Below are 26,608 nucleotides of genomic sequence, written 5' to 3' on the forward strand. Positions count from 1 at the left end.
AGTACTGAGGAAAGATTGTGAGTGTCAGGGGTCAGTAAGCAGCATGTAAAGTGAATAAGTAAAAACTATATATTAATAAAAATAAAAATAAATTCTTTGAAAAAAAAAAAGCCAGCAGGTAGGTTTTGGGAACTGAAATTAGGTCCTATGCAGAAACAGCAAGTGCTCTTAACTGCTGCAATATCCTTTAAGAAAATATTTCATCCAAAAAGCTAACTACCTATGAAGATCTACTCTTACAACTTTTTCTTCCTCTTTCAACTTACTCTATTATGTTATTTCTTTCTATGTATCAATGCTGATACATGAATTTTAACTCTTAAAATTTTGCTTACAAAGTAACCTTATATTTTTATCAACTCTGTCCATTTTGATCATAGTTGACAGATCTATTTATATTTACATTTTAAAGTATTATGTTCTAAACACTGTGTAAGAGCTATCAGAGCCTTGAGTAACTCACCTCTCATAATCTTACACTAGGAAATGTAACTACAAAGTGTCTATTTAATTCACATTTTCTTAGTCCCTGGAAATTTTTCTGGCCAAAATAATTTACAGGGGCTGAAAAGACAGCTCAGTTAGTAAGATATTCTCTAAGGCCAGAGTTTGGATACCAGCATCCATTTTAGATGGCTCACAACCACCTGTAACTCCCAGAATATCAGACACTCTTACGACCTCCACGAGCACTGACATACACACATAGCACACGTTCACATATACACAATCACATATACATATCATCAGCAAGCACATGATGGCTCACAATTATCTGTAATGGGATCCAATGCCTTCTTCTGGTGTGTCCAAAGACAGCTATAGTATACTCATATACATATAATAAATGAATAAACTTTTTAAAAAAATGAATCACTTAGATTTCTTTTTCATGAAAGAATCCAAGATTAACTGCAAGGAAGGAAAAATTAGTATTCAGCCTCAGCTTTTTGGCCAAAGCCAAAATCTTCCAAACCATTTCCCAACTAATGGGCAAAGAACAGCTTTATTACACTGCTGTGGTAATTTCTTCCCATGGATTCCACAGTCTTTCCTACAGCACCATCTTGGATTACCTAAGGCTCTCAGGTCCCATAGTGTTGAGAAGATGTGCCTTACCCAACTTTATTCAAAGAAAATTCAAACTCCTAACTCGCCTCAGTGCTTTACTCTCCAAGGACCAATAATTCTAATACTTCTATAAATATCTGTTTTTCCAATTACATGTTGTTAGATTCTTCCTTGGGTACTCATGAAAAGAAGTTATTTAGCAAATACTGTATGATTATATTTAAAAAAAACACAGAAAAAGAAAAATTTTTACTTTTTTTTTTAGATCTTCAGTTTTACCCTTATTTTAATGCTGTAAACACAGGACTGTAAAACCAAACACGTATTATCTCCCACCCCACTCCCCGCCCCCTAGTAGTCCACTAAATCAATGATCAAGTAAATAAATAAATAAATAAATAAATAAAGGCAAATTTCTGAGTTAACAATATGTTAATTACCCTGATTCAATGATCACACAAGTATATAAGTTACCAAAGCATCATATTGAACTAGCCATGGTGGTTCACACCTTTAATCCCAGTTCTCAGAAGGCAGAGGCAGGCAGGTCTCTAAGTTTGAGGCCAGACTGCTCTAGTCTACAGAGTCAGTTCCAGGACAGCCAGGGTTTCACAGAGAACCCCTGTCTCAAAAAACAACAAAAGAAAACAACATATTTTATCCCATGGATATCTACAGTTACTATGTATCTATCTTCAAAATTCTTGGAAATCAAAGTCCCCTACTTAAAATAACCTCTCTTTATTTTTTATTCAAATGTCATCTGAAAGGAACCATCCTCTATCCCTCATTACATAGGTAAAACAGAAGGAACCACCTGTTATGTTGGCTAGAGAAAAAAGTAAAATGGGTAGCTACAGGTTAGTGAAAGACAGAATATGGTGGGATAATATCTCTTTGATGTCTCAGCCTATAACAAAATCATAATTTTCTCTTACTTCATTGGCTTTAAAAGTGGTCACAAGGAAGCTCTACAAAAGTAGATTCTGTTGGAAAGGAGAAACAGGTCAACCCATCAGTTTAACTTTCTCTTGGCTCCTCTCTAGTACTTCATCACACATTCACTTCCATATCACTTTCTGACACTGCTCTGAGCGGAAGCAGCATTAAGACGCAATTCAAAATCTAAGGAGATGTGCCTGCCTATTCTTGGAATTTCATTAATGTATCTAAGAATTCACTATTAATAATTCATTATTTATAAATATAGAATAGCTAATCCTGTCATTGTGGTAAAATCACTTTCCACCCTATATCTTTAGAGAGGCTGAATGTTTACCATTGGAATGGAGCATAATGAAGGCTTGTAAAATACTAGATAATGATCTATTTCTCAACCCAAGAGATGACTGCACAGTGTCTGCATTTTGGCATCATTTACTGGGCTGTGCAGTTTGTATATTTTCGCTACACATGCTATCATTTAATAAAGGTTTCTAAAAGATCTACATTTATTGACACAGAACTTCCAAAACAAACACAGTCCCAAGAAAAAGACAAAACAACTGGGCAGTGGTGTCGTGTTTTTTTTTACTGGTTTGCATTAATAAAATTTTTATGCAATGAATAAGAAAAACATATGCAACTAGTACATGTGATAACTAAAAGTGTAAGTTGTTACTCCATTTAATCTAATTCTCAAAAAAGAGAAACCAAAGCAACCAGAAGTAGAAAGGCTCCACCTTCCCAACATCCTCCAGGGCACATCTGTCCAAAAACAGGTGCCTTCCTTTTTCTGTTATTTTTGCTACCAAGCTTCAGTCCAGACATTGGTCTCCTGCACCCTATTCTCTTGTGTGCCTCTCCTCTCTGACAAGTTTCTATGGCTGTCCCTGGCCATTTGTAGATCCTTTCAATATCTACCTTTACCAACTCACAGATAATACTTGGTCATGTTTTAGATGTTATTTTCTTCAAACATATTTTTAAAGCATCAGAAAATTAATTCCAAAAACTACACTCTTCATTTCTAAAACAGACATCTCTTTTGTGTATGTCATGCTTGGAATTGAACCCAGGACCTTGTCATACCTTGCAATATAAACCTATATATATATATATATATATATATATATTACAATAAACTCAATACAATTCGATACCTCATAGGCTTCATTTTGAAGGTATCCTAACACTGCTTCTATCATATCTTTAAATTTACAAATAAAACATGTAAGTACATAACATATAGAATTACCAAACCTACATCGAATTTGTCAAATAGGAAAAAAATGTGATCCTATCACTTCATCACTGAACACAAAGATCTATTTTGGTGGTCTATCTTTATTTTAACTTTGGTTTTACAACTATAATTATTTTACATGTATGATTTGAGATTCTTTTTCCTAAATAAGCCACAATCATCTCTTCTGGACACAGAGGAACAGGATGCAATACAAGAAATGTCCTGAAACCAGGTATTTTATGTTTTCAAGAGAAATTTTTAAGTTGAAAAATGGGATTGAAGCAAGATAATTTGGGAACTTTTTATAGATAGACAATAAAAAACAATTTCAGTTTCTCAAAAAATGAAAAATAATAGGACTGAGGATATAACTTTGGAGAACATCACTTGCCCTGGAACACAGGAAGCCCTGGTCAACCCCTGCCAATACAAAAAACAACCAGAAATAAAAATAAATACACTATGACTCACCAATGCAACCACTGCGTGTGGATCTAAAGGAAATGAAGACTATTTCACTCTCATTTCCACCCAGCCATACTCACCACAGCAGCGGGAGGGGACCAACCTAAGTGTCCACCAACAAGTGAGCAGAAGACAGCAGTGGTGGGAGGTGGGCTGGAATTAAATATGGCTTTTAAAAAAAGAAGGAAATCCTCATGAGCAACAATATAGATCAATCTGGTAGCTATGTTAAACAAAATAAGCTAGGCCCAGAAAGAAAAATACTATAAATGTACTCATATAGAAAAGGTTCAGTTCAGAGAAGCAGAAAATAAAAGGATGATTAATGAAGACTGGGAAGTAGGAGGTATTGACATGTTGGTCAAATGAAAGAGAAAAAGTTTAACAAATTCATTGTATATCATGTCTTCTTGAGTTTAAACAATGTATATCTGAAAGTCGCTAAAGGAGGTCAAGGGTGGTGGTACATGTCTATAATCCTGACATTTGGAAGGATACGGTGGGAGAATCAAGAATTCAAGATCATTCTACATAAAAAGTTCAAGCCCAGCCTACCATTAAAAAAAAAAAAAAAAAAAAAAAAAAGACTATTGAAGTGGGTGGGATCCTGTCTGAGGTCTGCTCCACATAAAATAATTCATTTCTGATACTTTAAATCTGGTGAAAAACCCATGGCTGGAGAACCACAAGCTCTAAGGACAACCTACTTACTGTAATTTTGCTAAATGAACATGGTATCAAACTGCCTCTGAAATATGTGTGTCTATATCCATAGACTTGCTCTCAGCTTCATCATAGGAACATTTTACAGTAGACAGCTGTTAGTGCCAAGTACCAAGAATAAGTGAGTGTCGAGTGCCTGACAACAAAGTGTATGTAGATCTCTGCTTTCCAGGAACATCACAGAGACCGCAGCTGGGGAGGCCTGCTGGGGAGCGGTGCCTTCTGACACGATGCAGCCATTATACTCAGAAACTCCCGGCTACTGTGCTTCCCTGCACAAGACAGCATCATCATTCAGCATGCATTGGGAAGGGGCTCCAGAAATCTCTTCACCCCTCAGTGAGAGACAATGGCCATTAACTCGGGCTGGGGAAAGGGTGTCATTTTTTTTCAGTCACTTATGACTTGCCTATGTTCCAGGAAATAACTCTAATCTATGTTTTTGTAAGCAACCATAATTAACTCAGTGGGTCAAAAACAAGAAAAGACATCAAAATGGGAAGAGGCTTATTGAAAACAAAGGTTCAGAGGAAGTTGGAAGATAAGATAGTAGAAGGGTTAAGATGCCCCAAATTTGATATGTACATAAATAAAATTATCAAAGAAAAAAATGTAATAAAAATTTAAAGATTTATCTTATTTTTAAGAGAGAGTGTATTGTGAGTGTGTGTGTGTGTGTGAGTATATAGGTTTGTGCATGTGTGTGTGGGTACCCAATGAAGCCATTGGATCCTCTGGAACTAGAGTTACAAGAGGCAGTAAGCCACGAATGTGGGTACTGGGAATCTTTGAAACAATAGAATGAATTCTTAACTGTTGAGCAATCTCTCTAGTCCTTTAAATAAAAAATTGATTATATCATTGAAATGATAGATTTTAAGTGTCCTCACCACCAAAAAAAAAAAAAAAAAAAAAAAAAAGCACTAACTGCTCTTCCAGAGGTCCTGAATTCAATCACCATCAACCATATAGTGGCTCACAAACATGTGTAATAGGATCTGATGCCCTCTTCTGGTATGTCTGAGGACAGCGACAGTGTACTCACATACATTTAAAAATATAAAATCTTTTTTAAACAATGAATTAAAAAATAAATCTGTCCAGCTCTATGGAGGAAATGCTTATAAATATTTGAAATATAAACATTTCAGAAAATGACAGGAACACATGGTCGCAAAAACAAGGCAGTTAAAATTCCATTTGTGAAGACATATCCTGCAAACATGCCTTTGTCATGGATTCGCCAACACTTGAGCACTATGGAGCTTTCCTAGCAGAGCAGTGTCAGTAAGTCAGCATGTACACAGACTGTGTGTGTCTCTCATCTCTTCACATTTAATACCATCCCTTACTATTTCTGAATGCTTATAACAATGATACACAGTGTCACTTTACTGCACCTAACCTAACTAATTCAAGTTACAAAATGAAAAATGTGACCCACAAATGAAGATCATACATAGCTAATAGGTGACAACACAGCTAGCTCTCTTTACTTCAATTATGAAGTGATTACATAAAAACAAGAAAGAAACACTTCAGTCACGCCCAGGTCAACAATGCCACAAAGCAAAGTCCCTGCTAGTCCCATATGCCTATTCAGTTAGCCCAATCTTGTCAACTAAGAGGTTTTTTGCAATTAATGAATTATTAGTAATATGCAGGATGAGTTCCTTCCAATTGCTAAGAGCTACAGGCACAGTTACATGCTACTGTGTAAAAAGCTGACAGGAGGTTTTATAGGTCAGTGTTAGAGCACTTGCCTAGGAGATACATTGGCCTGAGTTCCAGCCTGAAAAAAAGAAAAAAAAAAGAAAAGAAAAAGAAAAGGTGAAGAATACGTAAAGGACTGTCAGTCATGGTGTGGTGGTTTGAATAGGTTTGGACCTCACAGATTCATGTGTTTCAATGCATGGTCATATGGAGTGGCCCTGTTAGGAGGTGTGGCCTTATTGGAGTTGGTGTGGAGCAGGCACTGAGTAGGTGGGCTTTGAGGTCTCCTTAGCTCAAGCTCCACCCAGTGAGGCAGTTCCCTTTTGCTGCCTGTGGATCAAGATGTAGAATCAGCTCTCCCAGCCCCAAGTCTGCCCACATGCTGCCATGCTTCCCGCAATGATGATAATGGACTGAACCTCTGTAAGCCAGCTCCAATTAAATGTTTTCCTTTATAAAAGTTGCCTTGATCATGTTGTCCCTTCACAGCAAAGAAACCCTGAGATACATGGTCTCCATGACTAAGTGTCACTGAATAGGAAAATTTGTCAGCATAAAAGAAATCTAGTCTTCCAATAGAAACATTAGCTGATCCTTGTCACAGCTTCCTGACTGTAGTCATGTTTGACTTTCTAACACGACTGCTCTCTCTACTACAGGGTTTCTACTGTTCTGTGGTGTTGGCTTACTGCCTTCTCTGCAGGCTGGCATTCAACTTCTCTAAAGATGATCAAAGTTAACTCATTTTGTAAGAGTTCTTAAATCAGGCCAATTTAAAAGCAACTGGCTTAGTTATACTTCATTGGTGGCAGTCCCTATCATGGTCCTGTGACTAAACAGAAAGGACCTATAAAAAGCATAACAAAGGACTAGGGAGATAACTTGCTTACCAGGTAAAGGGCTTCTCTTAATGGTATCAAAACCAGCTTGACATAATGCCCAGAGGCAGGTAAATCTCTGAGAATTTGAGGCCAGCCTGGTTGATCCACATGGTAAGTTCCAGATCAGCAAGGGATACACAGTAAGACCCTGTCTAAAAAATAAACATATCAGGGCCGGAGTTCAATGACCAGAACCTGTACTTTTTTAAAAGCCAGGCATAGTGGCATGCATTTATAATCCAGTGCTAAGGAGGCACAGAAAGAAGCCCTAGGACTTACATACTGGACAGCCAGTACAGTCTACTTGGCACATTCTAAGACCACCAAAAGAATATGTAAAAAAAAAAAAAAAAAAGCATACAATGCATGAGGAACTGGCCGACCATAACAACTGATACAAGATCTTGTAACTGAATTTTTCAGAGATGGACTATGGTTGTAGCTCAGTCTCAAAGTTTAACCACATATAGATTTGGATTATAAAACAAACATTATTAGATAAAAGGCTTAAAACCCTAACCAACTCACTCTAGAGCATAATCTTCTATTGTCACCCCACACCCTTAAACTCTAACAGCAGATCCCAAACAGTAAACTCATTCTTTATATCTCCCTTAAGGTCTAATGCTAGGCATAAAAAACATAATAGCCTTAAGGAAAGGGGAGAAGGGTGACAGAACACATGCAACGTAAAAGTCCACAGGAAGCCGGGTGTGGTGGAGCATGCCTTTAATTCCAGCACTCAGGAGGCAGTGGTGGGCAGGTCTCTATGAGTTGGAGGCCAGCTGCTTGATCTACATAGCCAGTTCCAAGCAAGGCAGAGTTATATAATGAGACTGTTTCTCAAAAATAAATTAAAAGTAGAAAAGGGACTATTGAAGGTACAAGGATAAAAGTGGAGACAAATGAGAAAAGTGGGAGAAGACCAACAGAAACAAATTATATATAAAAATACCACAATAAGATATTGTATTAATTAAAAACAATATATAGTAGAGATAATAATTATAAGGGTATATGTTTCTGACATGTTTTCATGGCATATCATTTGCTCCAACAAATAATTTAAATTATAATTTGAAACAAAAGAAAATATAATGGGCTCCCATCCACCAACCAAATCATACTCTGAACTCAGATTCTTCTTTGGTCTCATATTTATTCCATATTCATCTTAAGATAAAGTCTGACACATAAGAGAAGACTTCCTGTTACAGAATAATGCCCTGCTACACCCAAACATTTTCCAGTGGGAACAAATTTCTAGCAGAAATTCATAGTGTTTTAAAATTATTTGTCATGTCAGGCTCTGAGCTAAAGCTCTTGACAGAAAAGTCCACAGACTGGCAAACTGAAGCTTTGAAAGGGTAGGTTCTCACCCATTATCATGTCTAATAAACAGCACAGGTGGGACTCAAACCAAATAGGCATGAGGGGAGGGCCCAGGTTTCAACAAGCATACCAACCACACTTTCAATGACAGCCAGGTGTACTTTGTAACATTAACAAATCCTACCTCCCCTCCCTTCCCAGAAGGACATTTATGTCACACACTAATGTAATGTTTCTTAAAACAGTCATCAATGAAATACCTGTGATCATAAGCTCATTAGGGTTGGGGATAAAGCCCAATGGTAGAATATTTAGTATATAGTAAGTAACTAGAGCTCACACAACATAAATAATTTTAAAGAAAAACTAAGCCTTTATAAAATAAGAAATTATTTATTCTAAGATGATTATACTTGGAATATACAGACCTTTTATAGTAACAAGAAATAAAAAGCAGGTAGCTTCTATTAAAGCCTTTTAATAATAATTTCAATACCTCAGACAAGTAATCATATTAGCACTTACTGCTTTTAACTCTAAAAATATCCAATTCATACTAAATTTACTCCATATATACAAATAGTTATTTACTTAATAAGGATAATTTATAATTATCTTTCAAAGACTGGTTTTATTTTTAACTATGTGTTTGTGTGCCTGGTGTGTGCTTATGCGTACTTGTAAGTTCAAGTTCCACTGAGGCAAGAAGGCATCAGATCCCCCTGGGACCAGAATTAAAGACATTATTTTTGTAAATTATGTTTTATCCTCTTTTCATTGGAATAACTCAAATTCTACTTGACAGCAAAAAGAAAAAAATTAGTTCAACTTTAGAAATTTTATAAAATTTTAAAAGTTCACAATTTCTTAATATGCCCCAATCACCCATTATGTGCTAATAAAGTTAATCTACATTATTGTTGTTTCAATAAGACTAAATTATTATGCATCTTTGAGAAGTTAATTTTTCTGAACACTAAGGAACACTTTGATATGGGAGGAAACAGCCAATATTTGGGGAGTACTACTTACAAAGTAACAATTCCGTAATAAAATGGCAATCAAGTCTTACAAGTTATCAACACAATTAACCATAAGAGATATCTAGAAATTTAAAAGCAAATGAGATGCTAGTATGCATTTCAGAATTGCTAAAGACTATCAGCCACATCCTGATGAGATGATACTGTTGTTACAACTCTTATTATATACTGTATGAAATGGTATATAACTACTCTGAGAAAGACACGGCCATTTCTGACACGGCCATTTCTTATCAAAAGAAACCTACAGTGGCCTAAGACCAGAAATTCAATGGACAAGTTACTCAGGAGAAATTGAAAACTTTTTGTTTCACAGTAAGAATTTTAAAAGCAAGATTTTAAAATTCATTTTAGCCAAATACTAAAAGCAGTTTATAACCAATCTGTTGCTACTTTGAGGGATTTTCTTTCTTTCACCATTCCCCACCCTATCAATCCCCTAACACTAGGAGAAAAAACGGGACAAAAAGGAAAGGGAGCTACTTCCTGCTGGTTAGGTGCCTCAAGTTCCTTGGGCCAAGTTTGATCTTCCCAGTCAGGATATCTAATTTCTTCTTCTTTCTTCTTTGCTCATGACTTCTTAACAAACTGCAACCAACAGTGACCAACAGCAACTAACCAACAACTCACACAGTCTCTCTGGGCCCTAGCATTACAATACCCTCTGAAAAACACCAGAATTCCAAATGTCACACAATTGCAGAAACTATCCGCAGCTGGCAAAATCACACCCCTGCTAAAGCATGAGGCAAATCATAGTCAGCTGTTGTGGACAATCTGAAGCAGTCCCATATCCCATGCCTGAGATTGAAACGAAAATATATTATTACAATTTCCTCTGCTGCCTCCTCCTCCTCTTCTTCCTCCTCCTCTTCTCCTCTTCTTCCTCCTCCCCTTCTCCTCTTCCTCCACCTCCTTCTTCTCTCCCCCCGCCACTCTGTGTGTTATAAGATTTATTTATTTATTTTGTGTATATGAGTACATTGTAGCTGTCTTCAGACACACCAGTAGTGGGCACTGGATCCCATTATAGATGATGGTTGCTGAGAATTGAACTCAGGATCTCTGGAAAAGCAGTCAGCAGCCTGAGCCTTCTCTCCAGGCCCCTGTGTTTTTTTAAAAGAAACCAAAATGCCAAAATAGTCACTATAGCATTTCAGTTGTCTGTCAAAAAATGGATAAGCAAAACTCGCTTATTCATGCAATAAAATAATACAAAAGAAGCAAAGACAAAATTCTAATAAAAATAGATATATCGAAAAGGGGGAAAGTTGACTGAAAGAAATCTTGCAAAAAAACAAGTATATGTCATGTGATTCCTTTGATATTATATTCTAGGATGAGTAAAATCAGTATGTGGCAGGAAGAAATTCAGTACCTTGGTCTGGAGAGATGGCTCAGAGGTTAAGAGCACTGACTGCTCTTCCAAAGGTCCTGAGTTCAATTCCCAACAACCACATGGTGGCTCACAACCATCTGTAATGGGATCTGATACACTCTTCTGCTATGTGTCTGAAGACAGCTACAGTGTACTCACTTATAAATAAAAATAAATAAGTAATTTAAAAAAGAGAAAAAATTCAAAACGTTGACTGCCCATGGGAGATAGTAACAGGAATGAATGGTAAACACGAGTCTTGGTGGGGCTGAGTTGCAGGATCTGTTATTGATATCAACAGTACCAGCTATAAAATCTTGAGCAAGTTACTTAATGGTTTCATGTCTCATTATCTTCACCTACATAGCAGTTGTAAATTTGTAATTAAATTAGACCAGTTAGTCTATACAGTATCTGATACTGTGCATTTCTAGTTGGAACTATGCAGTCCATCTTTCACACATTTAAAGAAGACTAAAAAAAAGGATATTCTATAATCCAATACACATTGTGACAACTTGACCCAATGCTATATTTACTCTTCACATGTTCTTCCGTTTTCTACAGTCAGATTGCTCAGACATGCAATTTGAATATGAGACTGCATTCTGAGAATACAGTTTTTGTTGCTGTTATATTTGGCAATAACAAACTTGTATTTCCAAAATTCTTCTGTTTTTCACTATTTTAACCAAATTTTGTTGTTTCTTCTTATTTCAAAAGAGAAAAAAAGTTTTACTACCTCTAACATTCTATGGGTTTGTGTTGACTTGAGCTAAAATCATTTGGTGGAACATCTGTCTCAAGATGAAAACAAGTAACATTCTTTTCAAATTCCAGGGCAGACCATGTGGGACAATTACATAAAGCATCCATAAAATCCACTCCAGTCCTAACTGCTACTTTCCACTGCAAACTAATTTTCTTACTGTTATTTTCCAAGTTTGTTCTGAAACTCGATTTCTCTCTGAATGTTACTAACATTTAGCTTTGGCTGAGAAAAATACAAAAGATGCACCTGGACCTACAACTAGATATCACTACCTACAAGCAAGTTGGGCTTTTTTGTTTGTTGTTTTTTGGTTTTTTTTACTTAAAAAATTTCTCTGAAACTATTCATTTTCTTTAAATAATTTCTCATTACAAATCTTAACTCTGTATTTTAAGTGAATATTATAACAGAATATTTGGTAGGAAGAGAAGTAACTTGAGATTTCAAGTTTACAAACAAGCTATGTTTTCTTTAAATCAACTAATTAAACCTTGTCAACTAATAAAGTACATAAAGAGCAACCAACCACAGATCAAAGGAAAACATGGCATGTGAGTAATGGTCTCATCAGTGTAAACAAGCATTTCTTTACCAGGGAAGAAAAAAATTCTGTCTGTTAATCTGTTAAACAAACCACTGAAAAGAAGGATCTACTACTATCTGCTCAGTAACCAGTCTGCTAAAATAATAACAGAAACTCTGTTGAAAGAACTGGATTCTTTTTCCAATTTCTCAAATTTCTTTAGTCAGAAAATACTGGGATATATCTGGACCATGTCCTCTCTTGCAATCTAAATAAATTAGGCCAAGACTTTGACTTTTTCATAATTCATATTTCTGTTTACAAAAGCCCTTTGGATACAACAAAGACCAAAGGCAAAAACCAATTTTTGTTTATTTTTTCACATTTTTTTCGAGGCAGGGTTTCTCTGTGTAGCCCGGGCTGGCCTCCAATTCATAGAGATCTGTCCTCCTCTGCCCTGCCAAGTGATGGGGTGACAGTGTGTGCCACCACTACCACCCAGCTGCAAATACTGATTTTTAATGTTTCCAATATAAATATGAATTAAATATAAAGTCTGATCTTGAACCAAACACTTATTGTCCCCCTCTTTATGAAATCCAAGTTTCTATGCTATTGCTTACCCACTATTAAGTGGTAGGTTTTGGTTGCCTAATTAAAATTTCCACAAAGAAAATAGGCATATTCCTATACTGCTAAATTAGCATAATCTTTCTGGATGATATTTTAGTGTAGACCTAAAAACTATTTTGGTTTTCGGACACAGCTGGAACTAAACGTATAAAAGATATTTCCAAAAATCTGTGTCCATTTTCATTCTGACTTAGGCTCTGTAATTCTTCAGAGTCCTGAAATGGATCAGGGAGACTATTCCTTGGCAGTCTCATCTTAGTATTACTGTAATGCCAGTGCAAAGAAAGTCTTTGCTTGCTCCAAAAGAAGAAACCTAAGGATGGAAATAACCATCCTTAGCATTTGTTGCAAGAATTCTTTCTCTGGGGAGGCTAAGAGATGTCAACCCCCCAATATAGAGCACCAATGACAAACCGAAGTATTACCCCACCAAAGTCCAACTTGAGGAACATGTGGGTTTATTGAGCTGACTTACAGAAAGCATGGGCAACCCCAAAGCAGCCAACAATGCCAAAAGTCTTCCCCCTAGCTACACAGATGGGAATACCACCTTCAGTTAACCTTGCATAGTCTCTATATTTATATGCATACACACTTGCGGCTCAGAGTATAGCATGCAATCAGGGTAGAATCGCATATCACTACTGCAATATGCAGAAGTGAACAGCAAGGATCTCTGGAAGACCCCAATGACCCGCACCATCGTTTCCATGTCCTCTGAGAGAACCTCAACAGTCAACAAGCCTGATCTTAGGGGTTTTAGTAGTCATATCTGCTCTGATACAAATAGTTATCTGTTGTGGTCAGAGGACAACAGATAATAAAACTATAAATAAGTTTATGCCTAGCATTGCTGGTTTAGGGAGCTTGTATGTGGCCTCAGGCAGTGTTAGTCCTTGTTGTATCGTACACATACAAGCTCCCTAAACCAGCAATGCTAGGCATAAACTTATTGACTTCCATGTGAAACATTTATCATTTGACCTAGCAGTTCCACTTCTATGAATGAATACTTACACTATAATTGTGCTACAGACATGGTTTTAAGAACTTACAAAAATTAACTCACTATTCTTTACAGCAAATCTAGGACGTAAATACTAATAGTCACTATTACCTCACTTTGTAGATGCAGAAACAGAACAATGAGCTAACCTGTCTAAGGTCAGCAGTATTTAGAGACAAAACTAGAAATCAAACTCAGACCACATGGGTTTACCCCACATTTTCAACTTCATTAGACCTAAACTTTCTATCTTTTTTTTCCCCCGAGACAGGGTTTCTCTGTGTAGCTGAACTCAGAAATCCGCCTGCCTCTGCCTCCCAAGTGCTGGGATTAAAGGCGTGCGCCACCACACTTTCTATCTTTTAAATGATAATCAGACACTTAGCTAATAAAACTTAATGCTGTTGTATAATATATACAATGTCAAAAGTAGGTATTAAGTATGCAGTTAGTATAGACTGCATAAAGGAGCAGATTCTATGACCTTGATTTATAAGATGTAAAAATACACATATATGTACATACAAATGTATATATATATATACAAGCATATATATTTGAGTGCACATATATATGAATGTACACAAAAATCTCAGAAAAGATCTTTTAAAATGTCAGCAGGCACAATGTATACTGCTCTCTCTCCACTGGGATAGCCATAACCATTTAAAAAAAAAAAAAAAAAAAAAAAAAGGCAATGATTCTAGCAAAACCAGGGTGTGCAATCTTGACTCCTTAGAAGGACAGCAAGGCTCCAGCTAAGGCTCACTTACCGACCATTATCAACTATTCATACAATTTCTCTGAGTCTCTTAACAATGTCTTCAGTAGTTTCAAACCCATGACCACAAGTACAAACAATCCTTGGTAAACAGTGATTTTATCATACTATTTCATCAGAATTATATATTTAACATTGCTTATGAACCTTTTGGATAAGATGAAGTATAGAATTATACATTTAAAATAGCCCCTACAATAAATCTATGCACTATGAAAATAAGAGAATGCTTTGTTTTGGCCTAACTATTCTGCTTAATTTTTGCTTAAAAAGTTTAAGCAAAAAAAGAGAAGAAAAAAAAACATGTATTTTTTTCCCCTGCTTTACATGAGTAAAGCAGAAAAGATATATCAGCTTTCCAAAACCATTGCAATTTAGCTACACAACCCAATCATTCCACAATCTAGATGCTTCTAGATTTAAGCTACTGTTTTTAAAAACTTTATCAACTAATTTCATGCATACAGAGTAATAAAATGGTATCATTATTTTTTCAGATTAAAATTAAAACAGAAAAGATTAAATCACTTAAGAATAAATGTAAATTCATAGTTTCATAAAGCTTATTTTTCCTTTAAAAATAGGAACCGTTATGATTGTTCAGCTGAACTGTGATCTGCACATGAAAGATGTGAGCATGTTGCCAGAGAGCACCACAGTTTTCTCAGTGCTGGGACAATGGGTGGCAAACAGGTACAAAAACAAAGATGTCCCATCCCATCCCACTGTATTTGTGAGTCCCTTTTAGTGTTAACTTTCCCATAGCCCAGCTGGTACTGTTAGGAGGAAGGAATGGGCACTGGAGCTACAGCTCAGTGACAAAGCTCTTGCCTGGCATGCACAAGGCCCTGGTTCAATCCAGGGACTTCAGGAAGAGTGGGGAATGAAATCTCTCTTTAGGAATACTTCTAACAACAACTATCCAAAAATCAGACTGCTCTTTGACCAGAATAGGAGATCCAGAAAGGGGACCTTAGGTAGACCTGACACTAATGGGATGTTCTGCTGGACCCGCATGGGATCTAGATACTGTCAGACATGTTGACATATGACTTTTGCCATATGGTAACAGACAATAGAGGAAGTAGGCTAATATCCCCTTAAGAGACCCCATCCTAGAGAGGAGCAAAGCTTGACCTAGCAAACTAGGAAACTACTTGAAAGATATTCTCCCGCGGCATTACCCTTGTTTTACTATTTAGAAAATCGCATTTCAGTGTTCCAGCCTTGCTTCAGCACTGCCTCAGAAAATAAAGGGAAAATTATTTGATTCAGGGAGACAGAATTAAAGAAATGTGTTACTCTACAAGATTACTGAAAAAATGGAACTGAAGCCCTGAGGTCAAGCCAGGCTTTTCCAAGCAGGGGCTTTCCTAACATTGTCAACTTTAGAGGCCTGGTGTTTCACGTTAAAAGAACCAGAAAGTACCTGTTACATTGTAATGAAGTAGACAGCATAAGTAATCAACTTTCTCTGTTAAGGTTTTGCCAATACACTACTTAAATAAGATACAAAACAAATCAGTGGCATGTGAAAGAGTGCATCACAACCACACAGCTGAGCCAAAGCTACATAGAAAAACAGAGTAAGCACAGTCCACCTCAGCACCAAAGGAAAGAAGGGGAGGTGGGAAGGAAAGGAAAACAGCTAACCAAAGAGTCTAACCACATAAACACAAGAACTTAAGAGCTGAGCAGAACAGGTCAGTCAAAAACCAAGTCTACACTGAGGTGAAGTCAAATATGAGTGACCAGGTCACACAACTTGCTAGGACAAGAGGAAAGGAAAAAGGGGACTGGACCGGCAGTCTGTAATCAAAGGCTTTCCAGTAAACCTGGCCCTTCCCCAAGGAGTAGCTCTCTAGTAGGCTGGGAAGGAGTAATAGCTACTCCTACATGTTAGGTTGAGCTTTGCTCCTCTCTAGGATGTGGTCTCTTAAGAGGATATTAGCCTACTTCCTCTATTGTCTGTTACCATATAGCAAAAATCATATGTCAACATGTCTGACAGTATCTAGACCCCATTGTGGGGCCAGCAGAACATCCCATTAGTGTCAAGTCTACCTAAGGTCCCTTTTCTGGATCTCATATTCCCTAGACTTCAACTCCAAATACAGTGTTTACTCCCTGAGCATCCTGGTGGACATAGTGCCTACTTCTGATTTCTACTTACAGAATACACAGAGAGCTACTCTGGTTTTGGGAAATATTAAACACTGGGTTAGGTCCTGTGCTTTTCGCTCCTAAAGCAGAGCACACCTTGTACAACAGACCTGTTTTACTCATGTCACTTCACTCTTTTTCTATGTACACTTTAACATCCGGATCTGTTTCTCTGTTGCTGTGATAAAACGCTGACCAAAAGTAATTTAAGAAAGGGTTTATATGGCTTACAAATTACAACCAGAGAAGGCAGGGCAGGAACTCAAAACAGGGACTGAAGCAGAAACCATGAAGGAACCCCACTCACTAGCTTGTTCAGTTACCTGTTTTATACAGCCCAAGCCTACCTGCCATAAGAATGGTCCATCCACAATACACTGGGCACCCCTACATCAATTTGCATTTTAAAATACGCCCCTCCCCCAATTCGCATGCTCACGAGCCAATCTGATAGAAGCAGTTCTTCAGTTAAGGCTCCTTTTTCCCAGGTGAGTCAACCTGACAAGCAGAATTAGCCATCAAAAGTCTTTGGCTAAAGAAAAAACAGAGCTGGACATAAAGCTCAGGGTTAGAACTTTACTTAGCCCTCAAAGGATGGAGGGGGAGGGAGGTGAAAGAGGGGGGTGGAGAATGTGTTTTCCTAGGTTCAATCCCTAGTTTAGGGAAGAGGAAGGAAGGAAGGAAGGAAGGAAGGAAGGAAGGAAGGAAGGAAGGAAGGAAGGAAGGAAGACACATTTCTGTTAATTCTTTCTTCTCAAGAACTCACATTTGTGAAGCCAGTGAGATGGCTCAGAAGGTGCCACCAAGTCTGATGATCTAAGTTTAATCTCCAGAACAGTCTTTGTAGGAGAGAACACATTCCAGGAAGTTGTCTTCTGACCTCTATACATACACCATGGTACACACACACACACACACACACACACAAATTCAGTCTCAAAATATATTTCACTATTTCACTTACGCAAAAATTTATCTTTTGTTTATTTCACATGAAATACATTAACTTACAAAGCATTTCAGGCTGGCCTCGAACTCAGAAATTCACCTGCCTCTGCCTCCCAAGTGCTGGGATTAAAGGCGTGTGGCACCACCACCCAGCTGCCTGTACCAATTCTTAAGCTTTAGGTCCTTGTACATACTAGATCAAAACTCTATCACTAAACTACATCCCTAGCTAAATGGACTGTTTCTAAAACAGTAGAACAAAAAATAAAAACAAAAGCATATGAAGAATTAACTCAGAACTCAAATTTACTTTTATAGTAAGAAGAGGGTAGCTGGATAAGTAACTTCATCTTTTACAGACAAATTATACTTCCTAGTTATTCCACCATCATCCAAACATAAAGTTGTAAAATGAAGGAGGGGGGGGATAATGTGTGTGACTGTGGAGTCCAGAGTTGAACATGGCATCTTCCTCAATTGCTATCCACTGAATTTCTTTACACAGAGCTTCTCACTGAACCTGAGGCACACTGATTCTGCTAAACCATCTGGCCAGGAAGTGCCAGGAATTCTCCTGTCTCTGCCTCTGAGCACTGGATTTAGATGCTGTGCATCACATCACTGAGCCTCACTATTTCTATGTGGTACTAGGAAGTAAGCCCTCATGATTGTACAACAAGCACTTTACCAACTGAGCCATCTCACTATGCCTGAAAAATAGTCTTAAATAATGAATTATCAAAATCAAACTGTCATAAAAAAGTGATTTTAAGCTGTTCTTATAAATGATAGCATTCGCATAAAATTTTAAGCACATGTCTGGAAAATAGCAAGTGTCCAATAATAACAAAGTCAATGAGGTTGATCCTTAGAAATATAATTCTATCATTGAAAATTATGTTTTTCTGAAATTGTATAGACTAAGAACTTCCTTATCTCATCAATGTTAAAAAAAAAATAAAGATACTAAAGGTATATTTTAATCTTCTTTATGGTTTCTGGACTTTTTAGGTTGACACAGTTGTAGATTTACCAACAGTTAAAGGAATAGCAAGCACCATGGACCCCTTTACCTCATTTCCCTCAATATGTAAGTTGCATCCTTACAGTAAGTACAGTATCACTGTTGGGATGCTGGTCTCATATAAGAAGCCACCATTGTTCCTCAGATTTCCCCATTTTTACGTGTGTATGTGTGTGTCCTTTAACCCTAGCACTTAAGAGGCAGAAACAAGTGGGTCTCTATGAGTTTTTGAGGTCAGTGTTATCTACATAGATAGTTCTAGGACATCTAGGGCTACATAGTGAGACTCAGTCTCAAAAAAAAGAAAAAGAAAGAAAGAAAGAGAAACAAAGAAAATGAAAAGAAGAGAGAAGAGAAAAGGGAAAGGAAAAGGAAAAGAAAAAGAAAGAAAGAAGGAAGAAAAATTTGAGGTCAGCAATATGGCTCAGCAAGTATAGACTCTCGCTGCCAAGCCTAATGACTTAAATTTAATCCCAGGAACCCACGTGCTAGAAGTAGAAAATAAACTCTGGAAAACTGTCTTCTGATCTTCACATGCACACACATAACACTAAATAAAGGAAAAATATTTTAATTAAAAATAATTCAACTAAAATTATTCTTAATGGCAAAGACACTTTAAAAATAACAGTAATGTACTAGTTGAATAATACCAGAAACACTCTGGCATTAAACACACAAATTTCATATCACTATACATAAGCATCATATTATTATAATCTGATTAGCTTTGAGAGAGTTGGATTAATAAAGCTATATTAACTCCTGAAGGTAGTTATATAATAAAGGTTAGAAAATAAATATTGATTCTTCACTTATAGTTTAAAAAAAAAATCACTTTGTAGATTTTTATCCTATACAGCTCAGGTAGTTTGGAAAACATGCTTACAAATTTCATATAAACTTGCAGATACTTGCCCATGATTTAAAATTTTTTCAGTTCTAACCCAAGAAAAATGAAAACATGCCAATATTCAAAAAGCCTCTCAAATATCCATTTTATTCATAATAACCAAAATCTGAAAACATAAATATCTACCAACTAAGGAATGAATGAACAAACTGTATTTTACACAGCAACATAAAGAAACAATGTATGTGTGAAGCTAGAACATAGCTCAATTGATAGGAGTGCTTGCTTCCCATATAGGAAGCCCCAGACTCCATTTCTAGCACCACATAAACAAGGCATGAAGGTCCACACCTAAACTCACAGCAGTGGAGACAGAGGCAGAAGGAGGAGAATTTCAAGGTCATCCTTAACTACATCATAAGTTTGAGGTTAGTCTGAGCTACAGGGGAAGGGGGAAGGAGAGAGGGAAAGGAAAAGAAAGGAAAGGAACTGAACAGTTCAGCAATGATTATAGGGCAATGGCAGAGTACATGCTTAGCATGGCTGAGGTCCTGGGTTCGATATTCAGCATCGAAGAGAAAGGGGAGCAGTGAAAGGAGACAATTACTAATCGATACAACATGGATAAATCTCAGTGATGAATCTAAGTAGAAAATAAGCCAAACATTCAAAAAAAAAAAAAAACTGTCTGATTCTATTAATGTGCCACTCTAGAAAGACAAAAACACACAGACAGAGAGCAGATCTTCAACCACCCGAGGCTAGGGAGGAAACAGACTGCAAAAAGACATAAGAAGGCTTTTTATAGAGAAGGAAATGTTCTATATCTTTATTGTGGTGGTGACTACACCAGTGCTTAAAACCACTCAACTGTTACCATAAATTTTTTTACACAAAAAAATATGCTTGAATAAAATACAAATTATACAAAAATATAACAGAAAAAGTATATATTTCATACTTGAGATTATAATTTATGCCACATTCTGAGTTTCATTTTTAAAAAGGAAAGAAAGAAATCTTCCCTTTGTTCAGTGTGGGAAGAAGAGTAGTCTAGTAGCCATAGGATAGAAGTGGGGCTCAGGACCCTGATAGAGCTGTCTCTTGTGAGGCTATGCCAGTGCCTGGCAAACACAGAAGTGGATGCTCACAGCCAGCTATCGGATGGAACACAGGGCCCCCAATAGAGGAGCTAGAGAAAGTACCCAAGGAGCTGAAGGGGTCTGCAACCCTATAGGTGGAACAACAATATGAACTAACCAGTACCCCCTGAGCTTGTGTCTCTAGCTGCATATGTAGCAGAAGATGGCCTAGTCAGCCATCATTGGGAAGAGAGGCCCCTTGGTCTTGCAAACTTTATATGACCCAGCACAGGGGAACACCAGGGCCAAGAAGTAGGAGTGGGTGGGTAGGGGAGCGGGGAGGAGGGGGAGAGGGTATAGGGGACTCTGAGAATAGCATTTGAAATGTAAATGAAGTAAATACCTAATAAAAAATTGGAAAAAAAAAAAAAAAAGAAGTGGGGCTCACTGAGGGGGAAATCCAGAAGGGCCAAAGCCAAGCACATCCTGTCAGAGACCCTGGGTCAAAGCAGGAGGAGCAAACTTGCCTGGAGCATTAAAATGCAAAGAAACTGGGCTGGAGAGATGGCTCAGTGTTTAAGAGCACTGACTGCTCTTCTAGAGGTCCTGAGTTCAACTCCCAGTAACCACATGGTGGCTCACAACCATCTGTAAAGGGGATCCAATGCACTCTTCTAGTGTGTCTGATACATACATGAAATAAATAAATCTTTTTTTAAAAATGCAAAAAAAAAGTGAGAGTGAGGAGACTACTTCATAAGGGAGTAACCCTAAGTGGGAGATCAGAGCATGATCAAAAAAAAAAAGGACTACCTCTGTTAGTAGGCCAGCCTGGCAGACGCTGATTACAGTCAAAGGGAAAGTGTGTACTCCCTGACAAGACACAGTGAGCACCGCTGCTGTGACACACTGGCCCAAGCATATGTACCACACAACAAACGTAACCAACCTATAATCAGCAAAAGTGAGAAGACCACGGAAAAAGGTGAAGGGACTGATCCATATTGAGAGACTAAGAAGAAAACGAAACACTGCAGCACTTAACTGTACTGACCAATTATTAAATTAATAGCATAATCACCAAAACCCAAATTAAGTAAAATACTGGGTCAGCATGAATTTCCTATTTTGTAAAGAATTATTTATCTATTTTATGTGAGTACACTGTAGCTGTCTTCAGACACACCAGAAGAGGGCATCAGATCCCAATACAGATAGTTGTGAGCCACCATGTGGTTGTTGGGAATTGAACTCAGGATCTCTGGAAGAGCAGCCAGTGCTCTTAACCTCTGAGCCATCTCTCCAGTCCTGAATTTCCTATTTTGATAACTACACTGCCATTGTGTAGACCAATGTTCCTGTTTGTATAAAATTCGCGATAAACCATTCTGAGTGACAGAGCATAAGGTCAGTCAGCAGCTTCCTCTTAAAATGTTCGAAAAATAAAACAACAATAATTATGTACCATATTTACAACTTTTTCAAGTTTGTTACTGTTTCAAAATTGTTGTGGGTGTGGGAGGAGGGCAAATATCTATGAGTTCAAGGCCAGCCTGGTCTACATAGGAATTCCAGGACAGTCAGGGCTCTGTAGAGAAACCCTGTCTCAAAAATAAATAAATAAAATAAAATAAAATAAAATTGTTGTGGGTGAAGAACAATGTAACTAAAAATAAAACAAGGTGAAAAATAAAACTTTTTCTCCACACTGGCGATCTTACCAGACTGACAGACTATGCCACCTTGGTAAGAGACTGAAAACTTACTAAGAAAGGGCAGGGCATTTTGGAGCAGCCAGAAGAGTCTCCAAATACAGCCCAATGTCTTCTCTTTTGATTTACTGTGTGTGATCATGGTGGGAGCGGGCATGCATGCTAGGACACACACAGGAAGGTCAGAGGACAACTCTGAGCGACCAGTTCTTGTCTGGCTCCTTTTCATGGCTCAGGTCTCCAGGCTTGCCCAGCAAGAGCCTGCTTCTCTTAAATGACCCCAATTAGGTAGTGTTGAGAAAAGAATGTGAAGGCTCCCTTCTCTGAAATAAATCCTTAAGGATAAATAATAAAAAGAGGTGGGCAGAACAATGGTACGTTGGTGCTATCTATCAACGACTAACAATCAGCAAAGCGCAACCTAAGCACCTCCGGGGACATGGAAGGGGATGGAGCGCTGGTATCTAAAATCCCTTGCAAGTGTGAGACTGGAGCTTCCCCTGCTCTACAATAATCTTGTTAGTACATCCCACTTATCTATATACAGTAACACAAAGAGATACAAATACGAAAATAAACGTGCGTGAATCCTGTATACGTCTGTATACTTCTGGTTGTGCCAGTCCACAGAAGTGTAAAAAGCACCAAACTGTTCCTTGTGAAAAATTCTCGGACGGAAAAAAAAAAGAGAGAGAGAGAGAACAATCAAAACACGTGAGAGCTAAGTGAAAGAGAGCACCTGTAGTGGTCGCCCGGCTCTCTTTACTTAGAAGAGAGTCATTTCATTCTGGAATGCCGACACACGGGTCCTGAAACAATTTCCCTAGAAATGTTCCAAAGTGCTCGGATGCTTTGGCCTTTCCAAGTACCCGGCGTTCGGCCGGGATGTCCGAGCCTCCCCCTCCCCCAACACACACACCCCGGGCCGGCGGGAGGCAGCGCTGGACTCTCGGCACTTCCTTTCCGGGAGGACTGCCCCCAGCGTCACTCGTATTCAGGATGCGGGACACAGTGTATCCCTAGGAGCCTCGTCCAGTGTGCTCCCGCCCTCCCAACTCCTCCGTGCGGCACGAGGGCGCGGTCCCGGGTGCCAGCCGCCTCCGCAGAAGCGCGTGGCGGCGCGCGGGCAGGCTCGCCACCGGTCCGTCCCGCCGGTCCCCGGCCGCAGCGCCGCGGCCTAGCCCCGCCACCGCCGTGCGACGGTTCCCTCACACACGCCCACCGCAGCCAGGCTCGGTCGCGCCGCGAAGGCCGACACCAGTCGACCCGCCGCTCCTCCGCCGCGGGACCCGGCCCTCCCGCCTCCCCGCCTCCCAGCCGCGACGCCCGGCCCCGCCGAGCCCACTGGACGGCTGCCGGGGGCGGAGGCGAAGCCCGGGGGCGGCGCCCGCCCCACACCCTTACCTGGCTTCTCGTGGTCGTAGCCTACCACAATGAAGTAGTCGGCCAGCCGGGCCATGACCGCCGCCGCCGCGCCCGGGAAGCGGGTTCCCGTCGCCGCCCTCGCCGCCGCCGCCGCCCACCCGGCCCGGGCGAGCTCAGCATTTTCCCTTCGGCGGCTGTAGCGGTAGCAGCGGCGCTTCAGCCATGTTTGACAACCGAGGCGCGCACTGCGCCTGCGCCGCGCCTCGCGCCCGCCCCTCCCCCGCCCCACCCGAGAGGGCTCGACGACCCGGTGCCCGGCGTCCGCGAACCCACGGGGCGCCCGGAGGCCGCTGGGACACGCGGCTCGCGAGGTGGGCGGCCCGGCGCGGCCTGGCCACGTGCCGCCACCGAAGCCGGGCTCTTAGAGGCCCAGCTGCTGCCTCAACGCCCCCCACCCCCGCCCCGTTCTTCATTTTCCTGGAGCAGGGGTCCTTCCTTCCGCCATCTCCCTTTTGCAGTTGGGGGGAAAAGGGGATGGAGGGGCGCGGGGTCACTTGGAAAGTTTGTTCTCTGCTGCTGCTGCTTGCTGCCACCGGCAGCACGGATGAAATTCTCCCGCCCTCGGCTGGAAGCTTGGAATTTGCACCGCCAAGGCTTTTTTGCTGCACGTTTCCTGTTTATGTTGTGCAGATGGGAATTTTAGAAACATGCCACCGAGCTGGCGGGGGAGGAAAAGACTTGCGCAATCTTCAGAGGCGCCTCTGGTTTCTGGGCTGCCTGGGCTGGGGGCGGTCAGCTTGGGCTTTCCTCTGAGTGCCCCAGGGAGTTATTCCACCTAGGAACAGGGGCATCCCCGGGATCCTCCTGAAATGGGCCGGTCTCTCCCCGGGGAGCCCCGCCTGCCTAACTTTCACTGCCTTTTTCACTGTCTCAGGACATTTCTGACTGAAGCAGGTGTTAACTTCAAGTTGCTCTACTGCAAACACTCCACAGAATGAATTCTCTCTTCGTCCAGTCTAGAGAGCACTCAAGTCGATTCCGTTTTTAAGAAATGTCTCCTACCGATATTTTCTAGTTTGGCTGGCGCACTTGAATGAGTTTACTTTGTCACTTTTTTTTTTTTTTAACTTTGTTACTTAATGATCATGAAATTTTAGCAGTAGTGTATGTATTTGAACTAAGACTGAAGTTTTCAGAACCTGTGGTTTAGAAGTGATCGTGAGGCCATCGTTCACTGAGGGTTTGATCCTTCATAGATTGTACGCAATAGGTTCTAACGTGCCTAGTGCAACTCAGAGTCCAAAGGGTCATAGTCTCAGCTACTCTGATTGACTAGTTCTCTCTTCTGGGCCATCGTTCCCTTTCCCGCTTCCGCGTTGGAAATTGAACTTAGGGCCTCCTACATGCTGGGCAAGCCTGCTACCATTAAGCTATATCGACAGCAAAAGGCCAGACCTTCCAGCTCATGTCTGAGAGGGTTGGGCTATGCTAGAAGAATTGAAAGGGAAGGGGTACTTTAACTCAGGACCTCCTTTTGTATTCAGCTTCTAGTCAGATGGAATCAGAATGCCTGTGGTGATGAAAACTAGGTTAGTGTTCAAAATAATGAAAGCAAGCAAAACAACCTGCCACACCTGGTAACTTTCCTGGGAGCTTCCCTGGGAGCTCTTCCTCTACTTTTTCAGTAAAGAGTAATCTCACTTCCTCTACAGACTGCCATTCCACTGCTTAACAGCCATGGTAGAAAGTCCTTCCCTATTCTGTCAGCGTTGTCCTCCTGTGACTGCCCTGATTATGTTCTCTGAAGTTAGCTGGTAGGGCATGGATTCCATATAAACTATTAATGCGGGGATTTGTTCCCTCGATTTTACTTTTTTTTTGTTTTTGTTTTTGTTTTTTAATTTGGGATAAGGTCTGGGGAAATGACGCAGCAGTTGCGAGCACTGTGCTGCCTGCCCTTCCAGGGGACCGGATTTGATTCCCAGCAGCCACAGGGACAGTTCACAACCATGTGTGACTCCATTTGCACAGGATCCAATACCCTCTTCTGGCTTCCTCCAGCAGCAGGCATGCATGTGGCACACAAACATCCAAGCATCCATACATATAAACTATTAAAAATATTTAATACCTTGTGGACAACGACCATATCTGTCTAGTTTCAAACATTTTCTTCACCCCAAGTCCATTAAACAGACATAACTATTTCCATAGGTCCTGGCTATAACCCCATTACTTTCTGATTCTATAAGTTTGCCCATTGTAGATACTTCCTATAGCTTGATTTATAAAGTATGTACCATTTTGTCTAAGAATCCTGTTTGCTTTATTGTTCCCTAGTTCTTTTTTAAAAAATATTTTATTTATTTAATGTATTATTTTATTTACTTAAGTGCATTGTAGCTGTCTTCAGTGGATGCTGGGATTTGAACTCAGGACCTCTGGAAGAGCAGTCAGTGCTCTTAACCACTGAGCCATCTCTCCAGCCCATTGTTCCCTAGTTCTAACCCTACTGTATTGTCAGTACTGCCTGGTATTACATTGGAGCATCAGTCCTACATTCCCCTCCACTGTCTGTGTGACCCATGCTTTATCCACTGGTAGGTTGGGGCATTGTCTCTACTTTATGGGTACTGGCACTATGACCATGTATAGAAAGTATGTGAACATCAGTTTGCAATTCCATTGGTATATCCTTAGGGACAGCACTACTGGACAGTACTGAATTACAGGCGGTAATTCTCTGTTTAATTTTGAGGAACCAGCAACTGTTTTCCATGATGACTTCCACAGTGATCTTACCTCTCAGCACTGATCAAGGATTTTAACTTTATATCTTTGTCAAGACTTGTTTTCCTGTTTTTTTGTTTTAATATTATAGACATCTTAATAGGTATGGATTCTTTCTGTTTCTTTGGGATGTTGTTTGTTGTTTTGTTTTGTTTTGTTTTG

The 26,608-nt window shown here is 39.6% G+C and overlaps 1 protein-coding gene across 1 annotated transcript in view; it reads right to left on the reverse strand.

Moving 5' to 3' along the window:
* The window catches only part of Sbf2 (SET binding factor 2), a 292,547-nt gene extending 268,657 nt beyond the window's left edge, over positions 1-23,890 (reverse strand). The window contains exon 1 of the mRNA XM_029535769.1: positions 23,514-23,890. Within this exon, the coding sequence (XP_029391629.1) occupies positions 23,514-23,750 (237 nt within the window). The 5' untranslated portion in view covers positions 23,751-23,890. The remainder of the gene's footprint in view (positions 1-23,513) is intronic.
* Positions 23,891-26,608: the final 2,718 nt, after the last annotated feature.

Source organism: Mus pahari, chromosome 1 (assembly GCF_900095145.1).
Source record: "Mus pahari chromosome 1, PAHARI_EIJ_v1.1, whole genome shotgun sequence".
In the NCBI taxonomy this organism is placed as follows: domain Eukaryota; kingdom Metazoa; phylum Chordata; class Mammalia; order Rodentia; family Muridae; genus Mus; species Mus pahari.